This window comes from Sceloporus undulatus, chromosome 6, assembly GCF_019175285.1.
Source record: "Sceloporus undulatus isolate JIND9_A2432 ecotype Alabama chromosome 6, SceUnd_v1.1, whole genome shotgun sequence".
Lineage (NCBI taxonomy): Eukaryota > Metazoa > Chordata > Lepidosauria > Squamata > Phrynosomatidae > Sceloporus > Sceloporus undulatus.
The window spans coordinates 19,924,948-19,948,314 of record NC_056527.1 but is presented as its reverse complement, the minus strand read 5'-3'; the positions used below and the strand labels follow the sequence as shown (position 1 = coordinate 19,948,314).

Genomic DNA, 23,367 nt, shown 5'->3' with positions numbered 1-23,367 from the left:
AATGTCACATAAAATATGGGAAACTTTAAGACTCAGAAAGTGTTGTGACACATTTCTGTTCAGGAAGACCATTTATGACTAGTTTGCCAAAACTCTTTTCTGTACAAACTTTTCAGGTTGTGTTACTTTATTAACCCTATTTTATTGTTTTATTTCCATAAGGGAAAATGTACAACAGACTAAGAGTCTTGTGGCACCTTCACATTTATTACGACATAAGCTTTTATATACCATTTACTTGAAACCTCTCCTGAAGCAGATTCTGGCCAAAGAAATCATACTCCATCATGATTATTCATCTTGTAACATCTTTCATACTGTTGTTTATTATTAGTGAACAGTCTGGTGTGCACAGTAAACTACAGTGAAAAGGGGAGATAGTCAACCCTCTAATTCCACTGTTTTGTCAGAGGTCTAGCACTGGTCATAGCACCTATCTTGCTTACAGGAATCTTCCTACAGAAAGTTTACATAAAATTAGGGCACTTGCATGAAAATATGTTTCTGACATTAAGCTAAATTGCTAGCCACAAAAACAAAAACCCAGTGACAGCTATTCATAATTACGTGAAAAATAAAGTTATCAATTTTAAATTACATATAATCCATACATATGCTGTCTCAGAGTCTTCATTGGCTAGGCTCTACCTCAATCACACTCACTGAAGCCAAATAACATCAACTCTCCTGTAGGCATTATCCTAAGAACCTGTTGTTTTGATACCGTTTCATTATCATTTCATTAATCTCTTTTGAATTTGTTCCTGTGAGCACTGTCCCAAAAATCTGTTATGTTTTGATACCACTTCACTGTCACTTTAGTGGAAAATTCATAGATTTCAGCTTTTAGCATCTATGGATACAACCAGTAAATACAGTTGGCCCTCACCTTACATGAGGGATCCATTCCGGATTCCGTCTCATAAGGTGAATTGCGCCTATGCTCAGGCCCCATTGGAAACAATGGGGCTCGTGCATGGCAGCACCATGGCACAGCGGCGTGCAGGGCGCCACGGGCGGGCGCCCCCATTCAATTGAATGGTACGCGCCACCCCTTCTGCCCTGCACGCTCCCCGTGGCTTGAGCACGTACGCTCAAGACCGCGTATGGCATGGGTGCACTGTATTAACAAGGACCTGGAACACACAAGCCAAATAAAGTGGCTTCTGGCTGCTTTGGGGATGTGGCGTTTAGATGATGCACACCCCCAAAGCAACCCGAAGCCGCTCTGATGCCACACTCCAGTCCAAAGGACCCAGTTAAAAAGGAGCTGGAATAATCTGGCTCCCGGCCATGCAGTGGCAACCCGCTGTGGGAGCGGCCCAAGCAATCGCCATGGTCCTGGGCCGATTGCAGATGGAGGCCACTCTTTACAGGCAGTTTGCATTGTCCAAAGAACACTCCTTGCATATTTAGTTTTGTGAAAGATTCATTACCTCACATGGTTTCACTGTTGAGGCAGCTACATCCTTAAGCTGTGCTATTTCAGTAACTGATATCCAATGTAGGCAGCACACTGGCACCCTGAACTATGCCTCAATAGAACTCCACCTGAGAATACAACTCCCTCCAGATCAGAGGTGAACAACTATTAGAGGTGAGGGGACTGCACTGCTTGAGAGGGAACCTTGGACAGCTGCTCCTCCCCACCACACCTCTCACGTGATTCCCCCCCCCCCACGTATGTGCTTTTGGCATACTCTGAGTCATTTTAGGCCTAATGGAGGCACTTTTCCCCCAACAGGAAGTGATCCAAAGAAAAGGCATGACAAAATCACCACCTACGCTTTAAGGGGATATGTCTGAGAGCATGTATGCATAAATAAATTGAGGGCCCCAAGTAGGCCACAAAAATGTATCTGGAGAGCCATGTACAGCCCACACTTTCCCTATCCCTGTTCTAGATACTGAGTTCTATCACCAAAGCCATAAAAGACAGGCATCTCTGTTTACAAAACAAAGCTCTTGGATCTACTTAAATCTAAGAAATTAGTATTTGACTTTCTTTCAGTTCTCCTTCCTCAACAGTGTCTTTTCCTCTAGTAATGTTTATTCCTCTCAGTGGTAATCCTGCACTGTCTTATTTCTGAGCTCTGTAAGCTGTTCTGGGAGCTATTTCAGCCAAAGAATGAGCTACAAATTCTTTCACCAGAAATACAGTACTTATTACTGTAGCCAACAACAAATACGCTGTAATCATTTTTAACTAATTATTTTCAATAAAGATTCCAATAAGAATTCAAAGTAAACCAATGGAGTGACACACCAATAGAAATTAGACTTGTGCTCTTTTAAAACACAAAAGTACCACTGAGTGACCAAGAACTAGGCCCTGTGAATCAAGTGCATGTCAGAGTTGTATTGATTAATGCTTCCTTTTCTCTACTAACCAATCTGAGCAGAATGCGCCTTTCTGATCATGTTCTTTGACCTCACAGCTTCCTTAATACGATCTACTTCTTGCTGATATCGTTTGCGATCACGAGATGCATTCTCTTTGGCTTCCTTTAGTGCTGACTCCAAAGCTTTGACTCTTTCAGCTGTAGCTCTAAGTCGTTTTTCCAGTTTTGGAAGCTCACAACGAAGATCTGCATTATCTCGTACCAACTAGAAAGAAGATACATATGTGCATATAAATTTCAGTCATGTCTTCTGACTTTTTATACATCTGCACAACAAATACAACTGTATGTTAACAATAATACTATAACTTGTGTAACAAATAATCATCCATGGTTAGAATCCTACTCAGGCTTTACCTAAGTGTAATCAGGAGTGATGCTACCAGATACATTTCTTTACTATGCTACATAGCTATATCTCCTAGGCAAGATGTTTGCCTGGAATTACAGTGACTGTCAGGTGGTGCCTGGCCCAACTCCATATACACTGATTTAAAATGCCCTCATGTTGTTGCTGCCTCTCATCCTCCATTCTTGGCAACTGAGACTCTCTAAGTATGCTGGTGGAACTTTATGATCCACAGCTTTATACAAGATCTTGGTCTATGCTCTTATTTTACAAAATGAATATAGCACAACCTGAATCAAGTAAGAAAAATCCTAGATGTTTCTGTAACTTAAAAATCTATATTCAATGTTCTCGGCACTAACCATAGCAATAGGCAACGCATACAAACCAACCATCAACACATTGTTTCTGACTTTGCATCCAGTAAATGCAGACCATATTTGTGGAACACATATTTAGTAATTTGTCCTATGGAAGATAAAATGTCTGGATCCTTTCATAACCTAAAAATTGTGACTGGAATTCTAAATAGCATTTTCTGTTAACACAAAAATAAAGTACAAAGTTGTAGCATCCTAAAATTCTTATAGAGTCTTGTACCCAGCAAAATGGGGGGGGGGGGGGAACCTTCCTTCATGGCAGTTTTAAAATTTACTTCTTTCATAGCATGATCATCCTTGACATTTATCAAAACACATGGAATTGGAATCTAAATGTTGTAACATGTTGTTGGAATTTATTTCCCTAAATTTTCCTCTGAATATATCAGGAGCTATAGTAAGATGCTGACAAATCACATCAAAGAAAGCATTAGGGAAAGTAAAGGTAAGCTAAAGGTTTTCCCTTGACCAGATTGTCTAGTCGTGACTGACTGTAGGGGGCAGTGCTCATATCTGTTACTATGCCGAATAGCCATCGTTGGGTATGTAACTTTGGCCAAAGATTTATTGACTTTTACAAGTCATGCATCAACAATTTATTGTGGCAATTCAAGGACATCAATCCATAAGCCAAAGTACTTTAGGGTCTACTGAACAGATGAGTCTTTTAAATACTACAATTTTAGTGGGGCCTTGTTATCCGCTGCGGTTTGGTTCCAGGACCCCTCATGGATAACAAAATCCGTGGTGCTCAAGTCCCATTAAATATAATGGCATAGCAAAATGGTGCTCCATATATAAAATGGAAAATCAAGATTTTCTATTTCGAATTTATACTTTTTTGGAATATTTTCAAACCGTGTATGCTCAAATCCGTATATAAAAAATTTGTGTATAAGGAGGGCCAACTGTATGGAAGCTTTAACAAGATTTTATGACTACAGAAACAGTAGATATGTAAGAATATTACCATTTACCTGTTTGTGGACTTTTGTGAGCTGTTCAAGATTATTCTCAAGAAAAGAAATCTTCTGCTTTTGGGCAGCACTGCCACCAGTGTCATCTGAGTCAATCTCAGCACTCTATGGCAAAAATATACAGAACCTAAGTTTTTCTCAAGAATGTTCACAAAACATAAATTGAAAGCCATAACTGAGTTTCAGGTTACCTTTTTAACTCTTGTAGCCAAATCTTGAACGAATAGTTTTCTAAGATTGTGCAAGGTCTGAAGTTCTTTGGCCTAAAAACATAAATATGACTTAACTATAGAGTTATTAGCTGAAAAATTCAAGAATCTCAAATATATGTTATAAATATAGTAGCTTACCACAGTCTCTTCCAGACCTTTCAAGTCTTGTCTTGCTTGTTCTCGCCTATCCTGCATAACCCTGAAGTCACATACAGAAAAATCATTAAAATTACACTACCCCACTTTTTGATTCAAATTAACTTACTATGATGCAAAATATAAATAGTTGGAATATGAAATATGAAACCAGACACTGACGCAGACATAGGCCAGCTGTTTTCACATTCAAGAACTGAACAATGAAAACAGCAAATGGAACAAATGGTCCTTGTCCACATTCAGAAGTCCAAAGTGTTAGGCTGAAGCAAGTCACACAATATGGACACTACTCAAAAAGGAATAATCAGAACAGCAAGATTTTTGCAAGTTACTGGCAAACCATTACTTTGCTTTGATTAATATGAATTTTGAACAACTTAGAGACATACTGAATCACCAACTTTGGGCTTGATGCAACAACTACTTCTGCAAATTGAATGGATTGGCTTTCTCCCTACCTCCATGTGCCAAGCCTGCTCAAGTGAGCAGTAATTTGGAGAATATGAAAGGCCACATGGAAAGAGAAGACAATTTCAATGTATCAGCATATGTCTGGTAGCACAATTCTAACTACTGTTGGCCTTTGATATCCACTGGGGTTTGGTTCCATGACCCCTCCAGGGATACCAAAATCTGTGGAAGTTCAAGTCCCATTAAAGATAATGGCACAGTAAAATGGTGTCCCTTATATAAAATGGCAAAATCAAGGTTTGCTTTTTGAAATCTATGTTTTTTCTAAAATATTTTCAAGCCATGACTGCTTGAATCCATGGATTAAAAAAAGAGGGATAGCTGTATAAGCCTTAAAATATGTAGTCAACATTATGCCACTTTCTCCAAAGTATGCTTCAAATTGCCAATTATGACAGCAATTTAAATTTAGAACAGTCCCAAATCCATCCAGCACCCCATTTCAGTATACATTCATACAAATCCTATTCAGTATCTAATAACTTTTGAGGTGCTTCTTCTTCTTCTTTTTTAATTTTAAATCACAGCTGCTCTTACAGCAGTTTGACACCCTCCATTTGCAATACAGGGTCCCCTTCCCTGTATTTCTCACTGTAGAAAAATATAAAATGTTCAAAGAACACTAATATTTTACCAATATATGGGTTATATCAACTGCATAAGAGTTTCCACACATCATTATTAGTAATTCCAAAACCCAAAATGTCTCCATTAACTGTTCCTACTCACGTAAGTTCATGCAGTTTCCTGCTTTTCTCCTGATCTGTAGCTTTCAATTTATCATGCTCAATTCTGAGTCGTTCCTGCTCAAGCATCATCTTCTGATTTTGACTGGATACAGAGAGGGAAAATGAAGTGAAAAACATTCTAAAAGATTTACACTTCCTCATGTTTTGAGACTGACAGAACAGGTCATCCAAACAGTCGTACTGGAATGGGTGGCTCTCTGTGTGGCAATAACTAAGACAACAAACCACATAAGTATTAGATAACATTCTACTCGAGCAGACCATGTAGCTTTAGAACTGTCAACCAATTCAGCTCTCAATATCTAGAACCAACAGTGAAATTTAGGGAAAATCCAATGGATAACTTTTTACAAAAACAGTAAATCCACACTGATTTGAATTAAACATTTTAATTTCTATGATACTAATATTAAGGTTCTATAATTTTAGGAAAAGGTTGCAAAACCAGATCTGAATCAAGGCTAACTGATACAAAATCCTATTCCTACTCTTCCACAAGTACACTGCACTGTACTTCTGTGATCAGTTTAGTGCCCTCTATATTACACTGAGTTCAAATATGTAAAATTAAAGAGATTGTTCAATTTAGAAAGAGATTCAGAATGTTACTCCCTGCCCTCCCATAGCAGCACATATAGCAGTTTGCAAAACTTACTCTTGTAGTTCGGTAATTAGTTTCTCCTTAACCTCAACCTCATCTCTCAGGCTGCTAATCTGCTTCTGATGGGTCTCACGGTGACTTTGAATCTGCTGCTCAACAGCTTGCTAAAGAACCAAACATTCTGATTACTTTACATTATAATCATAAATTATATTTTGAATCATGCATTAGAGCATACTAACAGTTTACTTGCCTTGACTTCATTTGCAGTTTGAACCTTGTTTAAATGTTCCTTCTCCATTTCATGAACTTTTTCTAGTGAGGAAAAAGAAGTTTTCAGGTACTATACACAGGCAGGTGCTTATCTCAATTTATTCAATCTCAGTCTGTCGAAAGGTCTTGGTGTGCCATTCTAAAAACAGCATGTACCTTCTACAAATAGTATATACTTTAAAAAAATAATAGAAGAGTATAGCAGAATCAGGCTAGTATCTGATCCTGCTGAGTATTCTTTTATCAAATGTAGCTTTTCAGAAGCTCACAAGTAAATCATGTACACACATACAGTAAGAATGTGTATAACTTTTATGAGTGATCAAAGTAGCTTATGCACATTTAATAATCCTAATTACTATGAAATATGTGATCATACCTATATTATAGAACTGAAACAGGTATGTTTGACAGAGCCCTTGAGAACATCTATGTCTTCAAAATGAACTTGGGAATTTCCAGCCTACAATTTATATTCTTAATTATTATATTTGTTAAGGCATAATAATAAAAGTAACTCATACTCTGTGCTCGGAGTTCAACCAGTTCATCATTAAGGGAATCCACAGATTCTTCAAGCTGTCTTTTCTTCTGTTCCACATTCTGAAGGTACTCTGTAAGTGACTTGATCTTGGCTTCATGCTTTCAGAATGAAAATATTAACATTACAAGAAGCTGATACAAATAAACTCAAGAGTCTTGAGAAATTGGTATTTTTAAACTTCAAAACCAACATTTGTTGCTAGGGAAATAAATTCAAGAGCAAGTACATTCATTTTATCTGGAAAATAGCATAAGCTTTAAAAGCCGCTGCTATACTTCTAATACCAAATCAAAATCATCTGGAGGAATATACTTCTCCAAAACAATCAATCTGATCAGTTTTTCTTTTCTTCAGTGTTTAAAGTACAATTAGATTGCTTCATCAGCAGAAACCATAACTGTACTTTAAAGGAAACTAATGAAGGATGTTGTGGGCTGACATGGCAACATCTTACTTAGTTACATCTGAGAAATATGGAAGTCACCATAAGGAAACCTGGTATTCGGCATATCTCATTTTGGCATTCTGATCCTCACTAGTACTTGTGTTCTCTGCCAATAGTCACTAGTACTTGTGTCACAGTACTTGTGTCAAGTGCCAATAGTCTGCATCTGGCACAAATGTAACTTTGGTATATTAAGAGTTTATAGCAGTGAATATTTACAACCAAGATGGCAAACCAGAATCTATGAGAAGTTAAACAATGGGTAAGGAATTTGCTATCCTATTTGCCTTTATTATTATATACCTGTATTTACTACAAATGTACATTGATAGTGATAACATATTCTGAGATGGCATACACATTAGGTGTGATATAATACTATTACTACAGCAGAACAACCATGCCCAACATAAGAGACATGAAATTCCAAGCCCAATGAATTACATGATTTCAAAGCAAAGTGAATTTCTACTTTTCAATCAAGTTAATTCTAATAGTTTCGTGTAGGAAAAGTAATTACAGTGGGCACACTGCATTGGCAGGCTAGCAATCTGTGGATTGGAGCATCCATGGTTCACCATGCCCCATATTAGTCAATAGCTGCGTGTGCACAGGTCATCACCCATTATATTATATGAATAATATAATATGGGGCATGACCACCTGCATCTCTGGTTAAATCCAATGGGACATGCAAACTGCAACTAACAAGTGCCATTCATATTAAGCGGTCTATATTAGATAGGACTAACATTGATTTTAGTCCTCTGTTTCCCATGCTGAAACATTCTCCACAAAAAGACTGCCTCAGAGTGGAGGACCTCCCTTTTCTGGAGGTCGCCCCACTACCACAGAACAAACTATCTGAAATCAAACAGAAATGACTTAACTGGCAGAGATAAAGCACATTTACCTGTGATATACGAAGCTGACATGCTGCTAGCTCTTTTTCATTTTCCTCCATTTTCTTATTGCTCTCTGTTTGTGTACTTTCTAACTGCTTACAGCGTTTTACCATAGTCTTCACCTCAGATTTCATTTTACTGATGTAGAGTCTTGCAACTGTGAATTCTTCATCTATCATGCCAGTTCCTTCTGGTTGCTGTGAAGGAAAAATTAGTGTTTAATTCCAGTCATTTAGATTTTTAGAAACTCTTCCTGCAACAAATTCAATTTTTTATTGAGTAAAACATTTTCTTCTGTCATGGGCCTGCCACATCATCTTTAGACTAGGTGTGTATGTGTGTGCACGCTCATACATTCAAGTTGTTTCCAAATTATAGTGACTAAAGTCCTTTCAGACCACCCAAAAGGGCGGTCTGCAGGCGCCGGTGTTTGCTGAACCAGGGAACCGCAGCGGACAAACCGCGCGATTCCCTGGCGCAGCAAAAAGAACAAGCAAAAAGCGGGTTCTTTTTTGCGGTGCGGTTATGATGCCGCAAGGTGCCAATGGCACACTTCTGGCATCATTTTCGCACTGCAATGTGCAGACACTAAGCATCCGCTACGTCAAAATGGCAGCGCCCATGTAGAATGGGTGCTGCCATTTTGTATGTGCTCGGCATGTACTAGGGTTAGGGGTGCCCAGAAAGGATGCCCCTTCCTAACCCTAGTATGTGCCGAGCACGTACTTTTTGGCAGTGTGGAACCTGCCTAAGATTAGGATAAATTTAACCCCTCTCTGCCATCTCATTTGGAAGTGAAACACCGAAAGGAGGGCAATTAAATTTTCTACAAAATCAGCATTGGTGGCACATAGCAGCTTTTCTTGTTTATCCTTTAAACTAAAAGACTGAGGAACTCTTCAGGCTATGGGTTAGCTATTGCAGTTACTGGTTGGCATTATTCTCCTAGCTTTTTATTTTTAGAAATAAGTTACCTCATTTATATCCTGCCTTTCTCCAAAATGGGTACCAAAGCAGCTCACAACATAGATAAAAATAAAATAGAGCTTTAAAAGTACAGTCACTCCTCCTTTCTCACGGACTTGGGATCCACATTCTTGATTACTCATGGAGGGGCAACCTCCGTTATTGTCAATGGAGTGTGCCCCTACGGCACGCACCCCCTGTGCCCCACTCAAGCCTATGGGGCTTAAATATGTGCGAGTCTCCATTTTTGCATATGTGTGTGTGTGTGTCCGGAACAGATCCCCCGCAAAAACAGAGGGTTGACTGTTATTATAATAAAAAGAATGTCTAAACTATTAAGTAGGCTGTCCTACTAAGAGCAGCACTGATTTAAAACAGATGCCTTTTCAAGATAATGCTACCTGACAACATCATTCCATGGACATTTGAGTAGGGGAGGAAAAGGCAGCCTCCAGGAGAAGTTTGGCGGCGGCTGCCATAGCAAGTAGCACACATTTTAAAACCTTTCTTTTGAAAGAAAAGTGCTGCTGCCCATCACCAAAGTTAAACAAGCACCATCACTACCCCCCAAATAGTCTTTATAAATTAATCAAGAATACCAGTATTTCATAGGAGAGAAACTAGTGACAACCATATTTGATAGCATCACATATTTAATACTGGAAAACGACACTACACATTCACATAAATTTACATTCACATAAATTTACATCCATTTATATCAGTGGTCCCCAAACTGTACTGTTTAAGAAATTTTGGACTTCAGCTCCCAGAATCCCAGACAATTGGACAACATGGTTGAGGCTTCTGGGAGCTGAAGTCCAAAATCTCTTAAAGGCCACTGTTTGGGAACCACTGATTTACATAAACATTCAGAGAAATTCTAATGAATGTTTTGAACACTGAATTCTAGGCTAGAGGAAAAGGAAGATGTTGGCTACATCCACACTCCAGAAATATTCCCATTTGACATCACTTGAACTGCCATGGCTCAATGTTATGGAATACTAGGATTTGTAGTTTTGTGACACACTTAGCTTTCTCTGTCAGAGAGCTTTGGTGCCCCAACAAACTACAATGCCCAAAACTTCATAGCACTGACCATGGCAATTAAAGTGATGTCAAACTGGATTATTTCTGCAGTGTGTATGCAGCCATAAAGGGGCTAGAATTCAGGGGTATACTCTAAATTTATATACATACTATACCATCTTAATACAGTTCTACAACCATTTACCTTCACGTCATTATTTCCTACAGCAATTCCTATTTCTGCAAGATCTTTCAACAGAGATGCCATCATTTCTGTTGCACGTTTTTTCTGATGGTTGGTCATTTCTTTAAGTTTTTGAAGTTCTGCATCTATACTTGCTAATGTTACCTGGAGACAGAAGAAAAAGATTTATCAAATGAAGAATATATAACAGAAACAATATGAATGTATAGTTAGTATACAGTATACAATTTTCAGAATTGTTATCTGCACATTATATTGTGGCACTGAACAGCTAATAGTAATTGTTGAATACTGGGTTATAACATGTCCATTCCAGCACAGAAAACTGTTGCATATGTAGATCTTCACACTTCAGAGTAATTACTTCTAGTGCCAAAGTAGGAAGTTTGGCTCAAACAAACAAAAAAAAGAACATTACCAGATCCACCTTCTTACAGCATTATTCAAGTGTTTTCTAACACTGATTGCCAAGCAAACATACACCATTTGATGCTGTGAGTGAAAGCTCTACTAAGTGAGAATGAAGCATGCTGATACTGCTGCACAGAGGTATATTATGGAAGTGCAGTTACTTGACTGTGTGAATTAATTCTGTCTGACTTTAGATGGCTCCCCTGACTACTAGCTCAACTAGTTCCTCAATCTTTACCTTAAATAAGTGGCAAAATATATTGTTGCAGCTCAGACACAAAGAACTGTTCATCATTTCTAATGTAATAACTCAAGCCTGAATTTTAGGACTTTCAAGTTAAGATGCCCATTTCCAGCTTGATAATGTTACATATGGTTACATATTCTGTAAGTAATTCATATGTAAATTAATTCATATGTAATTAAAACTCATCTCATACACATGCTACCTTTCTTTAGATTTTTGGTTCTACCCCCTAGCTCTTCATACTAACTGCTACTGGAATACTCATGAAATGCAGAAGTACTGTAGCTTTGTGAGATGTTGTTGTTGTTGTTGTTGTTGTTATTAACATTTATTTATAAAGTGCTGTAAATTTACACAGCACTGTACATACAATCTATTTAATTGGACGGTTCCCTGCCCTCAGGCTTACAATATAAAAAGACACGACACAAAAGGAGAAGGGAGTGGTGGTGGGGAAGGGGCCTGTCTAGTAAGATAATACATATAAAATACATATCAATACAGGAAATGATTCAATACAGGAAATGATTCCCTAGCACTGAGCGAGGGCAATTAAAGTGGTCTCAAACTGAATTACTGTATTTCTGGAGTGTGTTTTGGACCTAAGGTTCCACTGAAATACCTTCCCATGCAACGGAGAGTCACTAGGGAATGGGTGGGAGTCCTGAGGGCTGTAAATGGCCCCAAGGGCATTTTTGCACTCTGCCCCTTAAACCCACCAAAGTCTCCTCCCTGGGAAAAGTTGGACAAAAATGGGAACAAATGCTCCTGAAAGGCTAAGTAATTAAAGCCAGTAATACTCTATTAAAATGAGGGGCACATTATTTCTATAGTACCATAAACTCCCATCAAACCTTGCTATCCTGAGCACCATCTTTTTGCACAGGTAAGAAAGACCTCTATTGCAGTTTTGATCTTATTTACTGCCTGACACCATTCTTCACAACAGCTTAACAAACATGTTCCAACTGCCAGAGCAGAAACTTAAAGTGAAACCCCACATTCAGCTCCTACAGTACCCAGGTTCCTGGCTGCTACTGCCCTTCAGCATTTGCAACCATCCTGCCAACATCATCGAAGACAAAGTATAAGTGGCTTTTCCCCCCACAGTGTGAAAGCTACAATTGACCCTGAAATTTTCTCACAGAATTTACCCATGCAGGTTCCAGTTTAATGCAGTTTTAAGATTTGAAAACATGACAAATGAGGCTGAGAAACAAGTTAGGTTTTAAATAACCTAAACCTACTCCATTTCAACTTTCATGATGATTAAGCTCTTGAAAGAAAACACCTCCTTTCTGAAGCTGACAACTTTAATATACTACATTGTTGGGAATGTCTAAAATTGTAAGAATGACAGAAGTTCTACAATATTATAAGCTCTGGATGCAGAACCAAAACCACCTAATCCTCCTTTCCACAGAAATTTTGTAGCATTGAATAGCTAGGCTCTTAGACAAGACAGAGCAAGTTCATGGTATAACACGTATAATTAAGTAGAGTCCTCTGGGAACTTGTACACTATGAGTATAAATCAACTTGGGTATCTTGAAACAGGATGATTCAAATCTTTAAATACATAGGCATTTAACTGGACAATTATACAAATCTAGTCAAACATACAACTTGCATCCCTAAATGCAAGATCCAAAAGGCATACAGCTTACATCCAAGGGTGTTTTTGACCAACATCAGGTAGAAAGCAGTCTAACTTGCATCCAGTAATCAGTAATGCTGTCCCAGCATATCTGCCTATGAGAAAGCTACAGAAATGCTAAATATATACTTCCTATTTAAATTAAGGTCCTTCAGCTTGGTTTTAATGATAATATTACTAATATGAAGAAATTTAGGAATAACATCCTGAAGCAGCCACTCACTCAATGCCACAACAATGTAAAATCAAGTAAAATTCACTACAGCAGACAGCAGAGTCTACAGATTATGACTATTTCGCTATGCAATACTACAAAGACTGCAAGACTATAGGAATACAATTATTTTTTGGAAAACATCCAAAATTTCCATAAATGAACTGAGATGGCTTATTTCTACACAAGGAAGCACACATAATACTTTTCCCCTGGTTTATATCCAGGTCACCCTCCAACTAAAATGCTGTATTAAATGGCGAATAACACCATATATTCACAATGGAGAGACGGATTAATTACTATATTAGCTTCGTTTTGCTGTACAGGATGTTTTCCTTATCTGAAATGCTTGGGACCACAGGTGTTTTGGGCTTTGGAATATCTGCATTTGCATATATGTACATAATGAGGTATCTTGGACATTGGACCCATGTCTAAAAACAAAATTCATTTATGTTTTATATGCACCAGCCTGACAGTAATTTTATACAATATTTTCAATAGTTTTGTGCACAAAGCAAAGTTTGTGTACAGTGAACCATCAGGACGCAAAGGTGTCACTATCTCAGCCATCCATTTAAGAAGTTTTGATTTTTGCAATATTTAGCATTTCGAAATTCCAGATAAGGGAGACTCACCCTGTATTGATTTTTTTCTTCGTCTGTAATTGTGAGCAATTCCCTCCTTCCCCTTTCATCACAGACTGACAAAGGTCAGAGGATTTCTTAACCAGCAATTGATCAATTACCTTATTCTCATAGTTCTTGTTAATTTTACATAACAAGCTACCTTTCATTTCGTTTTTTTGCTTGCCTCCTTACTCAAATGTAATGGATGGGATTATACCAGAAATAAACTGTCTAGCAATGAAAGTGATCCTACTATTCGAACACAGAATAAATTCAAAACATGTATCTAAAACACTGAAATAACAAGATTGTGTTATTAATGGCAAATAACTGTGTATATACAGTATATTTGTACAAATATATATTTAAAATGGAGTCCAGTTAAATTTCCAAAAATTCACTTTGTTGTTAACAGTTGCACAATTATGTCAGCTAGCATCAAAGAAGTTTTATTACAGATGTTTATCATTCCTTTTCCTGATTTCTTACCGATTTCTGATTCAATTCATCACTCAGCAGCTCATATTCTTTTGCCTTGTCTTCTACTTCCTGTGACTTTTGATCATAGTTGACAGCAAGCTCCTCAAGGGCTTGGAGCACTTCTTTTACTTCCTCTTTAGAGGCATCATTTTCAGCTTGAAGGCGATTTAATTCAGCTTGCATATTATCTTGGTCCCGCCTGGTGGAGGCTAGAAGCTACACAAAAAACACATGTCAATGGTGTACTTTAAAGCAACTTTCCATTCACATTTAAAAATGGCTGTATAATTTATTCCTTCCAGAAATTTTAATGCAATTATCTGCAACTGCTGATTGTGCTTTTGTTCTTGTTGAATAGTTTAGCATTTCCAAATATATTCTTGCCAGCATCCAATCCTGTTCATATTCCCACACAAGTTATCATGAGCACCAAGCAGAAAATATGCAACCTCTCCTTTCTCTTGTAGTCCTAGAAACCTTAAACTACTTTGGACAACTGGGAAATGCTCCAGAGCAGATGTTCGCCACTAGGGAACAGGGAGAGAAGAAGCAGGCAAAGGTCTTGATGCTACTACTAATGTTAATAGTCAATTACTACAGGTTTTAATTAGTCCGTCTACTGAAGGGTATTTTTTTTTAACAAGACTCATTGGCCATCATTTCAAATCCTAAATCTTCTCCTAGTTGTCAGCCTACTGATTAATATAGATTAAAATTAATACTGATTAATACAGATTAACTAATTAAAAGATCGCTTGGAAGTCAGTGGCCTTCTCCCAAAGTGTTTTTTTAAAAAAGCTGAAGAATACTGATAACACGAGCTATATTTCCCATACTTCTATAACAAAAGCCACAACTCTACTGTACTTACAAAACTAACACTAAGTAACCTGTGGAATAATTTATATATCGCCATTATTGTACATTGTACCCTTTGCTCAGTGTAACTAACAAATAAAATAATGACACTTACCTCTTCCTGATCCAACATCTGTGTTTTTAGTTTTTCTACCAACTGGCTCTGCTGATTAATTTCTTCATCCTGAATTTAAAAAGAAAAATAACTCTTTTCTAGAATTCATACACTTCATTAAAGAAAGTATAAAGTATGAGCCGTATTTCAAATTTAAAGAAGTCATGGACTTTTTAAAAAAGGATATGCAAATAATTCTGCTTCAATAGAGCTTCTGATTTAAGTGTACAGAATTTCAGGTTTATACATTTGGATTCTACGAAAATAAAAATGTCAGATAATTGAAAATACACTCAGATTTATAACATACCTTATCATCTAATTGCTTATACAATTTAGCAATTTCTTCCTCACACTTTCTTCTTTCAGCATCAGTAAAATTGCCGATCACTCCAATAGTAGCAGTTGGTGTATCATTCGTTATAGTAATATCCTTATCCACTGCAAATGCTTCCAAATTAGCTTTTTCCTTGTCAAACTGTTCATCAACAGGTACAGTCTCTCCTTTAAAAGAAAAGTTTCCAAATACGTAAATTGCTGGAAATATCTGTACAAACTGACACATTAGTTTACCTCTAACACCATGAGAAATTCATTCTTTAACTTTGTACAGCAACCAACTACAATATTGTCTGCTGAATTGAATAGCTCAGCAATGATATAGTTCTGAACCTGGTTTTTTAAAACAGTGTCGTATTCAGTAATTACAGCTATTAACATCTTGGTCTGTTATGACTCATCAATTAACATGAAGAAATGTCTGTTTCACTACTATAATGGGCAAAGTCCTGCAGTATTTATTTTGCATGGGATAATTAAAGGGTAGAAAAATACGGTACTTAAAATTCCTTGTGAGAAGTACAATGTTATATGCCCAGCCAAGAGTGCTGCTAGATTTTCCTAGTCTTGGAACTTTAGATTGAACTGCCATGTTGTGATATACTAGACAGAAAGCAAACATAGCTTGAATATACATCCAAAGGTAGCCAAATACAATAACACCCAAAATCCACAAGAGTGAACAGTGAGACAGTGAATATATATAACATAACTCACCATTACGCCACCTGTTAAGCTCATTTTCAAGCCACTGAATGGTGTTGCGCAGTGTCTTGTTTCTATCTTTTTCTTTCTCATACTTTTTCTTCCATTGTTCTGCAGTTAATTCTACATTAACACATACTGTATTCTTGATAGTCTTTGCTCTAAAAAAAAAAGATTAGAAATCAGCCATATTCAGTGAATATAGGCTTATTCACCAGTTCACATGAGAGCCAAGTTCTGATCTAAATCAAAGTCCCTGTCATTGTCTTAGGTTTTTAAATCAACTCAACCTTAACTGTCACCTTCAAACAGAGCCAGAAAAGCTATACTCCTACTACACTGACGAACAACCCTATAGCAGGAAACATTAATGTTAATTGCACAGAAGAGACCAGCTGTAGTAGATTTAACTAACAGTACTAAACATGTTAACCATAATTTTGTTGACAAATCATGCACCAGAAAGTATATCATTCCTCCATTTATCAAGCTCCATAAAAGCTTGCACTTTGAAAGGAAAAAGAACTCAGCTTAAATATTGGCAAGCTTTTAAAGAACATATTTAGAGAAACTGTCATTAAAGAAGAATGTTTATTTTTATGAGTAAGCAGATAGATCGTCAGTATGAATTAACTGTCCATTCAAATTGTGTGAGATGTCTATAATGCATTTGCTTCCATGGGAACACATTTAAGTTTCTGGACTGGGTTATAGGAATTTAAACTTTTAAGCTTGTTACTCACCTTTGTCCAAACAACAGTGTAGATTTTGTTTCAGATTCATTATAGGATGATGGTGAGCAGCAAATGACAATTGTAGTTCTACAGTTGCCACCTAAAGAATCTTGTAAGATTCTAGTCATTTTACTATCACGATACGGAACATACGTCTGAAAATTTAAAAAAGTGTCTGAACTTTAGTTTATAAAAACTATATTTGCAAATATATGTTTAGACTTTAGCTAAACAATTTATTTGGTACTATGGCCAATTGACAATATTTTAAAAGATAAGCATGAGATACACTGAATTTCTAGCTTAGTGGGGCATATTCAAGCAAAGTCTGCACATTTTAAAAATTATTTCCTTGAATTGTTTACCTACTGCCTAATTGGCAATGACCACAGGGCAGTTTACAAACATAAAAACACAAAATAATATAGTACAATACAAATGTTTCTGTGTAATCAATCATACAGTCACTTTATTAGTGCAGTTAAGACAGTTTCCTACACTTCATTTCAAATATGAATTTACTTCCCTTCAGTATTTTGTAAAACTAAAACAAAAACTAAATTACTGACTGAAATTATTCAAAGATATAGCCTTGAATAAAGCTGCTTCAGGTCTCCTTGGACAGACGATGTTTAAATGATGCGTGCACCCTAAGAATCCAAAAGCTGCACCAAAGCCACACTCCAGTGCTTAGCAATGGAGTGCAGCTTTGGTGCAGCTTTTGGATTCTTAGGGTGCACGCATCATTTAAACAGCATACCTCCAAAGTGACCCGAAGCAGCTTTATTTTGGCAGTCTGTAACAGGCCAGTATGTAGCAACATCTTGTAGCACCTTTGACACTAACTGAAAGAAATTGGCAAATGAGCTTTCATAGACTTCAGTCTTCCTCCCCAGATGCATTTGGTGACTGGAATTATGTAAACTGAATCAGGCATTTTTAAAAGGGAAAGATACTTACACTGTTTTCAGCTAAAGCAGAGATAACATTTCCAAGAGCTGACAAAGACTTATTGATATTCTTAGCTTCATCCAGTACGGCACCTTCAGCTCCTGTTTTACTAACCTAAAAAAATAACATAATATAAAATGGAAGTTCTAAGAAAGTCTGAACAAACCATTTTTATTAGATGGACTGAGTCTGACATCCAAAGAGTCTTTCCTAAACCCCTTCTACTGGAACAAAGCTACCCCTACAACAAAACCTATTCCTGAAGATCAGGCTAAGAGGTGTAGAATCTGTCAACATTTATATATGGACAGATATAATTATAAAACCAAACATCCTATGCCTACAGTAACAAGACTAAGGATTCAAAATGTTCATATCCTCACAAAAAACACAATTACATTAAATTATCCCATTAACGTGAAATAGCAACTGACTTGACATATTCTTCACATACACCCATTTTCTAAATAAGTGATGCAAACAAAGTCATCTTATAGGTAAAGTATTTGCCAAGATTTGGATATCAACATAGGAATATTTTCGAGCATCTAATACCTGCTGATGTGGTAAAAAAAAAATCCCCAAAGCAGATTTCATAGAAGATGTCACAGATTTCCTGTAAGGCTGGCATAGGCAAGAGACTTCTTGGTCACTGCTCAGCCAGCTGCTCAGTTGCTACTCCCAGAATGATGAGTGCAAAGGAAGTAATGACTGAGAAGGCTCTCCTTCATGCCAACCAGTATAGGCAAGAACCTGCTTGGTCTCTGCTCCCATTGCACCCAATCACCCTGTGAGCAGTAAATGAGCAGCCAGCCAGCTGGCCTTCCTTTTAATGTAAGGTTTGTGCAGGGAAGATGAAGGACTGGATCTCTGCTGCTGTTGTATTCACACATGAGAGGCTGAGGTGGAAGAGGAGGTAGTGGCAAGCTGGGTATGTCTGAGATAGATGCCGCTGACCAGGTGGCTGCAGCACAAATAGTGGAGCTAATATCAAGAAATAGCTATTTGCGGGTGATAAGGCAGTCACTCGAGAGGAAAGGGGTGGTAGCCCTAAAAGGTTTGGGGACCACTGTTCTCAGTCAATTAATATCTTGCAATCTATATGCTACCAACTCTCAGAATTTCATATCATTTTGTTCTATCAAAGACAGATCTAAATCACAATATATTTAATACGATATACATCATTATTTTGGAAATTCTTAAAGTTGTGTGTTCTTGAATCAGAATATGTAAGAGTTTAATAAGTTGCCATGGATCGTGGATTTAGCCAACCTACACAAAGTTACTCTGCATTACTGTGTTACCTTAACTGCAAATGATAGAAAAAACACACATGTGAATCGCCCTGGGTCCCTTTTTTTGGAAGAAAGGCAGCTTACAAATAAATTAAATAAATAAATGAAGTAAAGTTTGAGTTTCACATGATTTGATACAATCCGTATTCTCATGCAATTATAGAGGCAACAGCAAAACTGTCATAAATTCCACTGGATACTCTTCAGCCCATATGAAAAATGAGCAAGATTTAGGGGGGAAATCTCTAAAATAAACAAAAGGAAAATAAGCACCACCCATTTTCTAATATGAAAGAATCTGCTTAGGGGAAAAGGAACAGCACTGGATGTCTACACTGCAGAAATAAGGTAGTTTGTTACCAGTTTAACTGTCATGGCTTAATGCTATATGATTCTGGAAATTGTAGTTTATTGTGGCACAAGTGTGTTAAGGAAAATGCAGCATGGGACATACAGTAGTAGAAATAAAAGATGTATGTGAAAGTCACAATGACTAAGCAAGAGCAATTAAGAAGCCACACAGGTGAAAAAGCTAATGTAATTTAGAAGTCTTGAATGTCAAGGACAGACTTATAGAATGTACAATTGGAAACACCTGAGATTCATTAAGTGTACAAGGTGAAATGATGAAACTCTTAAGTATGGGTTGAACTATGTGAACCAATCAAAATGAATGTACAACGCCCACTGGGTGGAAACTGACTAGTGGGTGGTGTTAACAATGGCTATAATAATTGCTATGTTTGCCAATGTAGTTGTGGATAGTTGGAGTGTTTTGGAGATATTGGAGATTGTTGGGGCATTAGTTTTGTTTATAGTAGAATAAAGTAGATCTTTACATAAGACTACTGAGTTGTCTGGTGTCTTGACTGAAGATACAAGAGCCAGCAGAATCCTGGAGAAGTTTGAAGACATCTCAGGAAGAAGAGTGAGAAGGCTTGGAGAGTTTGTCAGGGTCTTCAGCCTATTCTCTGAAACTCTGCTGCTTTGAGACAAAAGCATTAACCACTGACCAAAGCTGGTCAGCACCGCTGCATAACAAGGTGGTGAGTTAGAGCCAGAGGTGAAGAGCTACAACTCCCATCATCCCTGACAAAGTGCTCTTTGACAGAGAAGGCTAAATGTCTCACAAAATAACATTTTCTAGAATTCCATAGCATTGAGCCATGATGGTTACTGTAGCATCAACATGGATTATTTCTGTAGTGAGGATGCAGCCTAGGTCTACTAATTACCATCCTTTTTTACATATAGGCAAATTTTCTTCTGAAGCAAGAATACAGTACCAGTAAGAACTTTTCCCTTCATTTTTACTGTCCTCATTTATCACTGTATCACTTAACTTGCTTGGAGTGTAAAGGGCAATCAAAATAACCTTCTATAAAGCTGAACAACTTTATAGTTGTTTTCAGAGTAAATGGTTTCTTGTGCACTGCCTACTTCTTCCCAGATGCAATAAAGGGGGGAAAGAATGTATATACCCATAAAACAGATTCAACTTCCTTCGATATATTCCACAAGTGGGGAAAGCAGACTACGACCTGTGGTAAGATCAAATACTGAAAATTAAGACAATTTATTCAAATATTCATTGCTTTAAAATATAGAAATATTACCTTTTCACTACCTGCCAAGTCTACAAGGTAAAGCTTTCCACTCAATTTCTGCTCTGTTTGAGTATTTTCTTGTTTTACATTAATGAGAAAGATGCTATGACTTCGAGAGCTATGTTCATTCATATCTGCAAGAGAAATGTTTCAAAATTGTAGAAATATACATTTTGGCACAGTTAGTTTAGTAAGAGTATCTAATTATCAAAGCAGAACAAGCCAACTGGGAAACATACAAAGATTCCCTGTATATTCTCTTTGAGAACTAGTCAAAGTGAACTGATACAGACCTACCCATTATAGTTGTGTAGATCTTTACAGCCATATTTATCTTTCTTAGTGGAAGCAGAGAAAGGAATGGGGAGCCTGTACTTAGTTAAAGTAGCAAGAGAGAGGGGGGCTGGCAATTTTATTTGTTGTCTCTTTGTTCTACACTAAACAGGTACTCAAGAGCCTTCACGAACATGGCACCATTCAGATGTGCTGGATGGGAACTGGCATCATTTCTAATCAATATGATCATCAGCTAAGCTGATTGTAAGTGATGGAGTTGTAGTCCAATACACTTGAAGGGCAACATATTGCAAAAAGTCATTCTAGAGTTATACAACACTTTTGATAAGTGGAAGGCATGAATCATCAAGTTATTACAAAAAGGAGATACACTGGGACCTTGGTACCTGAAGACTTGATATCCACAAATTTGAGCATCTGCAGGCGGCAAGCCACACCACCATTGGGACAACTAGACTGAAGTCCTCCCTCCTTTCTTTTGTCTCTCCCCCCCTTCCTCCCCTTCCAAGGCTTCTGTTGGGCTTGGCTTTGGGGGCAGTTCAGAGGTGGAGGCTGGAACCCAGTCAGCCAGAGGGAGCCAGAGCTGGTGCCAGGGCTTGTGTCTCGGAGCATGGAGGTTCCGTCCCTGGTGTTGAGCCTGCAGGGGGGCTCCAAGACCCAAGTCCCAGCCCCAGCTCCCTCTGGCCAATAGGGCTCCAGACTGCCCCTAAAGCCAAGCCCAGGGCAGAAGCCTCAAAGAGGAAGGCAGGAAGGAAGAAGGACTTCAGTCCAGTTGTCCCTAATGGCAGTGCAGCCACATGGCCATGTCACCATTAGAGACAATGGGACCTGACCATCAATAGATTCTGGTATCTGAGGGGGAGGGGGGTCCAGAACTGATCCCAGCAGATACCGAGGCCCACTGTAATTAATAAGCAAACTAACCTATAGAATAGATATGGTTAACTGGCTGTGCAGTGGAGTCTCTTTCTTTAAACAGAGGCTGGATGGCCATCTGTTGGCAGTGATTTGATTGTGAGTTCCTGCATGGCAGGGGGTTGAACTGGATGGCCTTTATGGTCTCTTCCAACTCTATGACTCTATATACCACCATTACCTATGAGCTCCCTTGCACTAGCTTGTGGCATATACAAGTGCCTCCAAGCTTTCCAGCATCATGTAAGGGAACTTCCTATACTCCACTCTGCAGTGCTTGCCAGTGAGAAACAGGCCAAAGCAACGGAAGCCGATTATCAACCTGTATGTCCCAATGGTAGCAGCTACTCCCCCCTAAGAGGAAATGGGAATCTACCCCAGAAGCTCCATATTGCTGTCCTAGACAACACCAAGATCTCTTCTTGATAGGAGAAAGACCCTATCAACAGCAGAAGAGGCCTAAACAAATTTCAGCTTATGGGTTTTCCACTCTTCCTAGAAAATATAGAGTATTATATAACTGACAGTGCATCTCCAGGCTCTAGTCAGCCTGAAGAGGACAAACCCAAGCTATGTATATGGCTTGGGCCCGAGTTACTTGAGGGAACGCCTCTCCCTACACAATCCGCCCTGCACTCTCAGAACAACTAGGAAGAATCTATCAGATTACCCAAGACTAGACTAAGATCAACTTCCCTCAGGGCATTTACTGCTATGGCTCTCAAACTGTGGAATGGCTTACCGGAGGAGATCTGTCTTATTACCACTTTAGATGCCTTCAAGAAGGCACTTAAGATGGATCTCTTCCGGCGAGCCTAGCCCCCTGATCTGCTATAACAGTGATGGCAAACCTATGGCACGAGTGCCAAAGGTGGCACTCAAAGCCCATTCTGTGGGCACACATGCCGTCGCCCCAGCACAGAGTTTGTTACTTGAAAGCCAGAAGGACATGGCACTTTGAGATAAATAGTGGGTTTTGGGTTGCAGTTTGGGCACTCGGTCTCTAAAACATTCGCCATCACTGTGCTATAACAATTATAAGAAGACACTTCATTTTGAGCATGCTTATTAGAAATTAGATGTTGATAATGGATATTTTATTGGATTGATTTATTGTTGTGTTTTTATGGACTTTATTTTACATAAATTGTAATTTTAACTGAACTGTAATTTTAAATTTACTGTTGAAGAAATATAAATAAAAATTATTATTATTATTATTATTATTATTATTATT

At 37.9% G+C, this 23,367-nt stretch overlaps 1 protein-coding gene across 1 annotated transcript in view; it reads right to left on the bottom strand.

Annotated features, from left to right (window-relative positions):
- Positions 1-23,367, bottom strand: part of KIF5B (kinesin family member 5B) — a 47,963-nt gene that overhangs the window by 4,165 nt on the left and 20,431 nt on the right. The window contains 17 exon segments of the mRNA XM_042474607.1: positions 2,391-2,607; positions 4,109-4,213; positions 4,300-4,371; positions 4,459-4,519; positions 5,680-5,781; positions 6,355-6,464; positions 6,554-6,615; positions 7,098-7,215; positions 8,476-8,664; positions 10,671-10,814; positions 14,321-14,527; positions 15,285-15,353; positions 15,595-15,788; positions 16,341-16,489; positions 17,072-17,217; positions 18,023-18,127; positions 20,928-21,052. Of these exon segments, the coding sequence (XP_042330541.1) occupies positions 2,391-2,607; positions 4,109-4,213; positions 4,300-4,371; positions 4,459-4,519; positions 5,680-5,781; positions 6,355-6,464; positions 6,554-6,615; positions 7,098-7,215; positions 8,476-8,664; positions 10,671-10,814; positions 14,321-14,527; positions 15,285-15,353; positions 15,595-15,788; positions 16,341-16,489; positions 17,072-17,217; positions 18,023-18,127; positions 20,928-21,052 (2,175 nt within the window).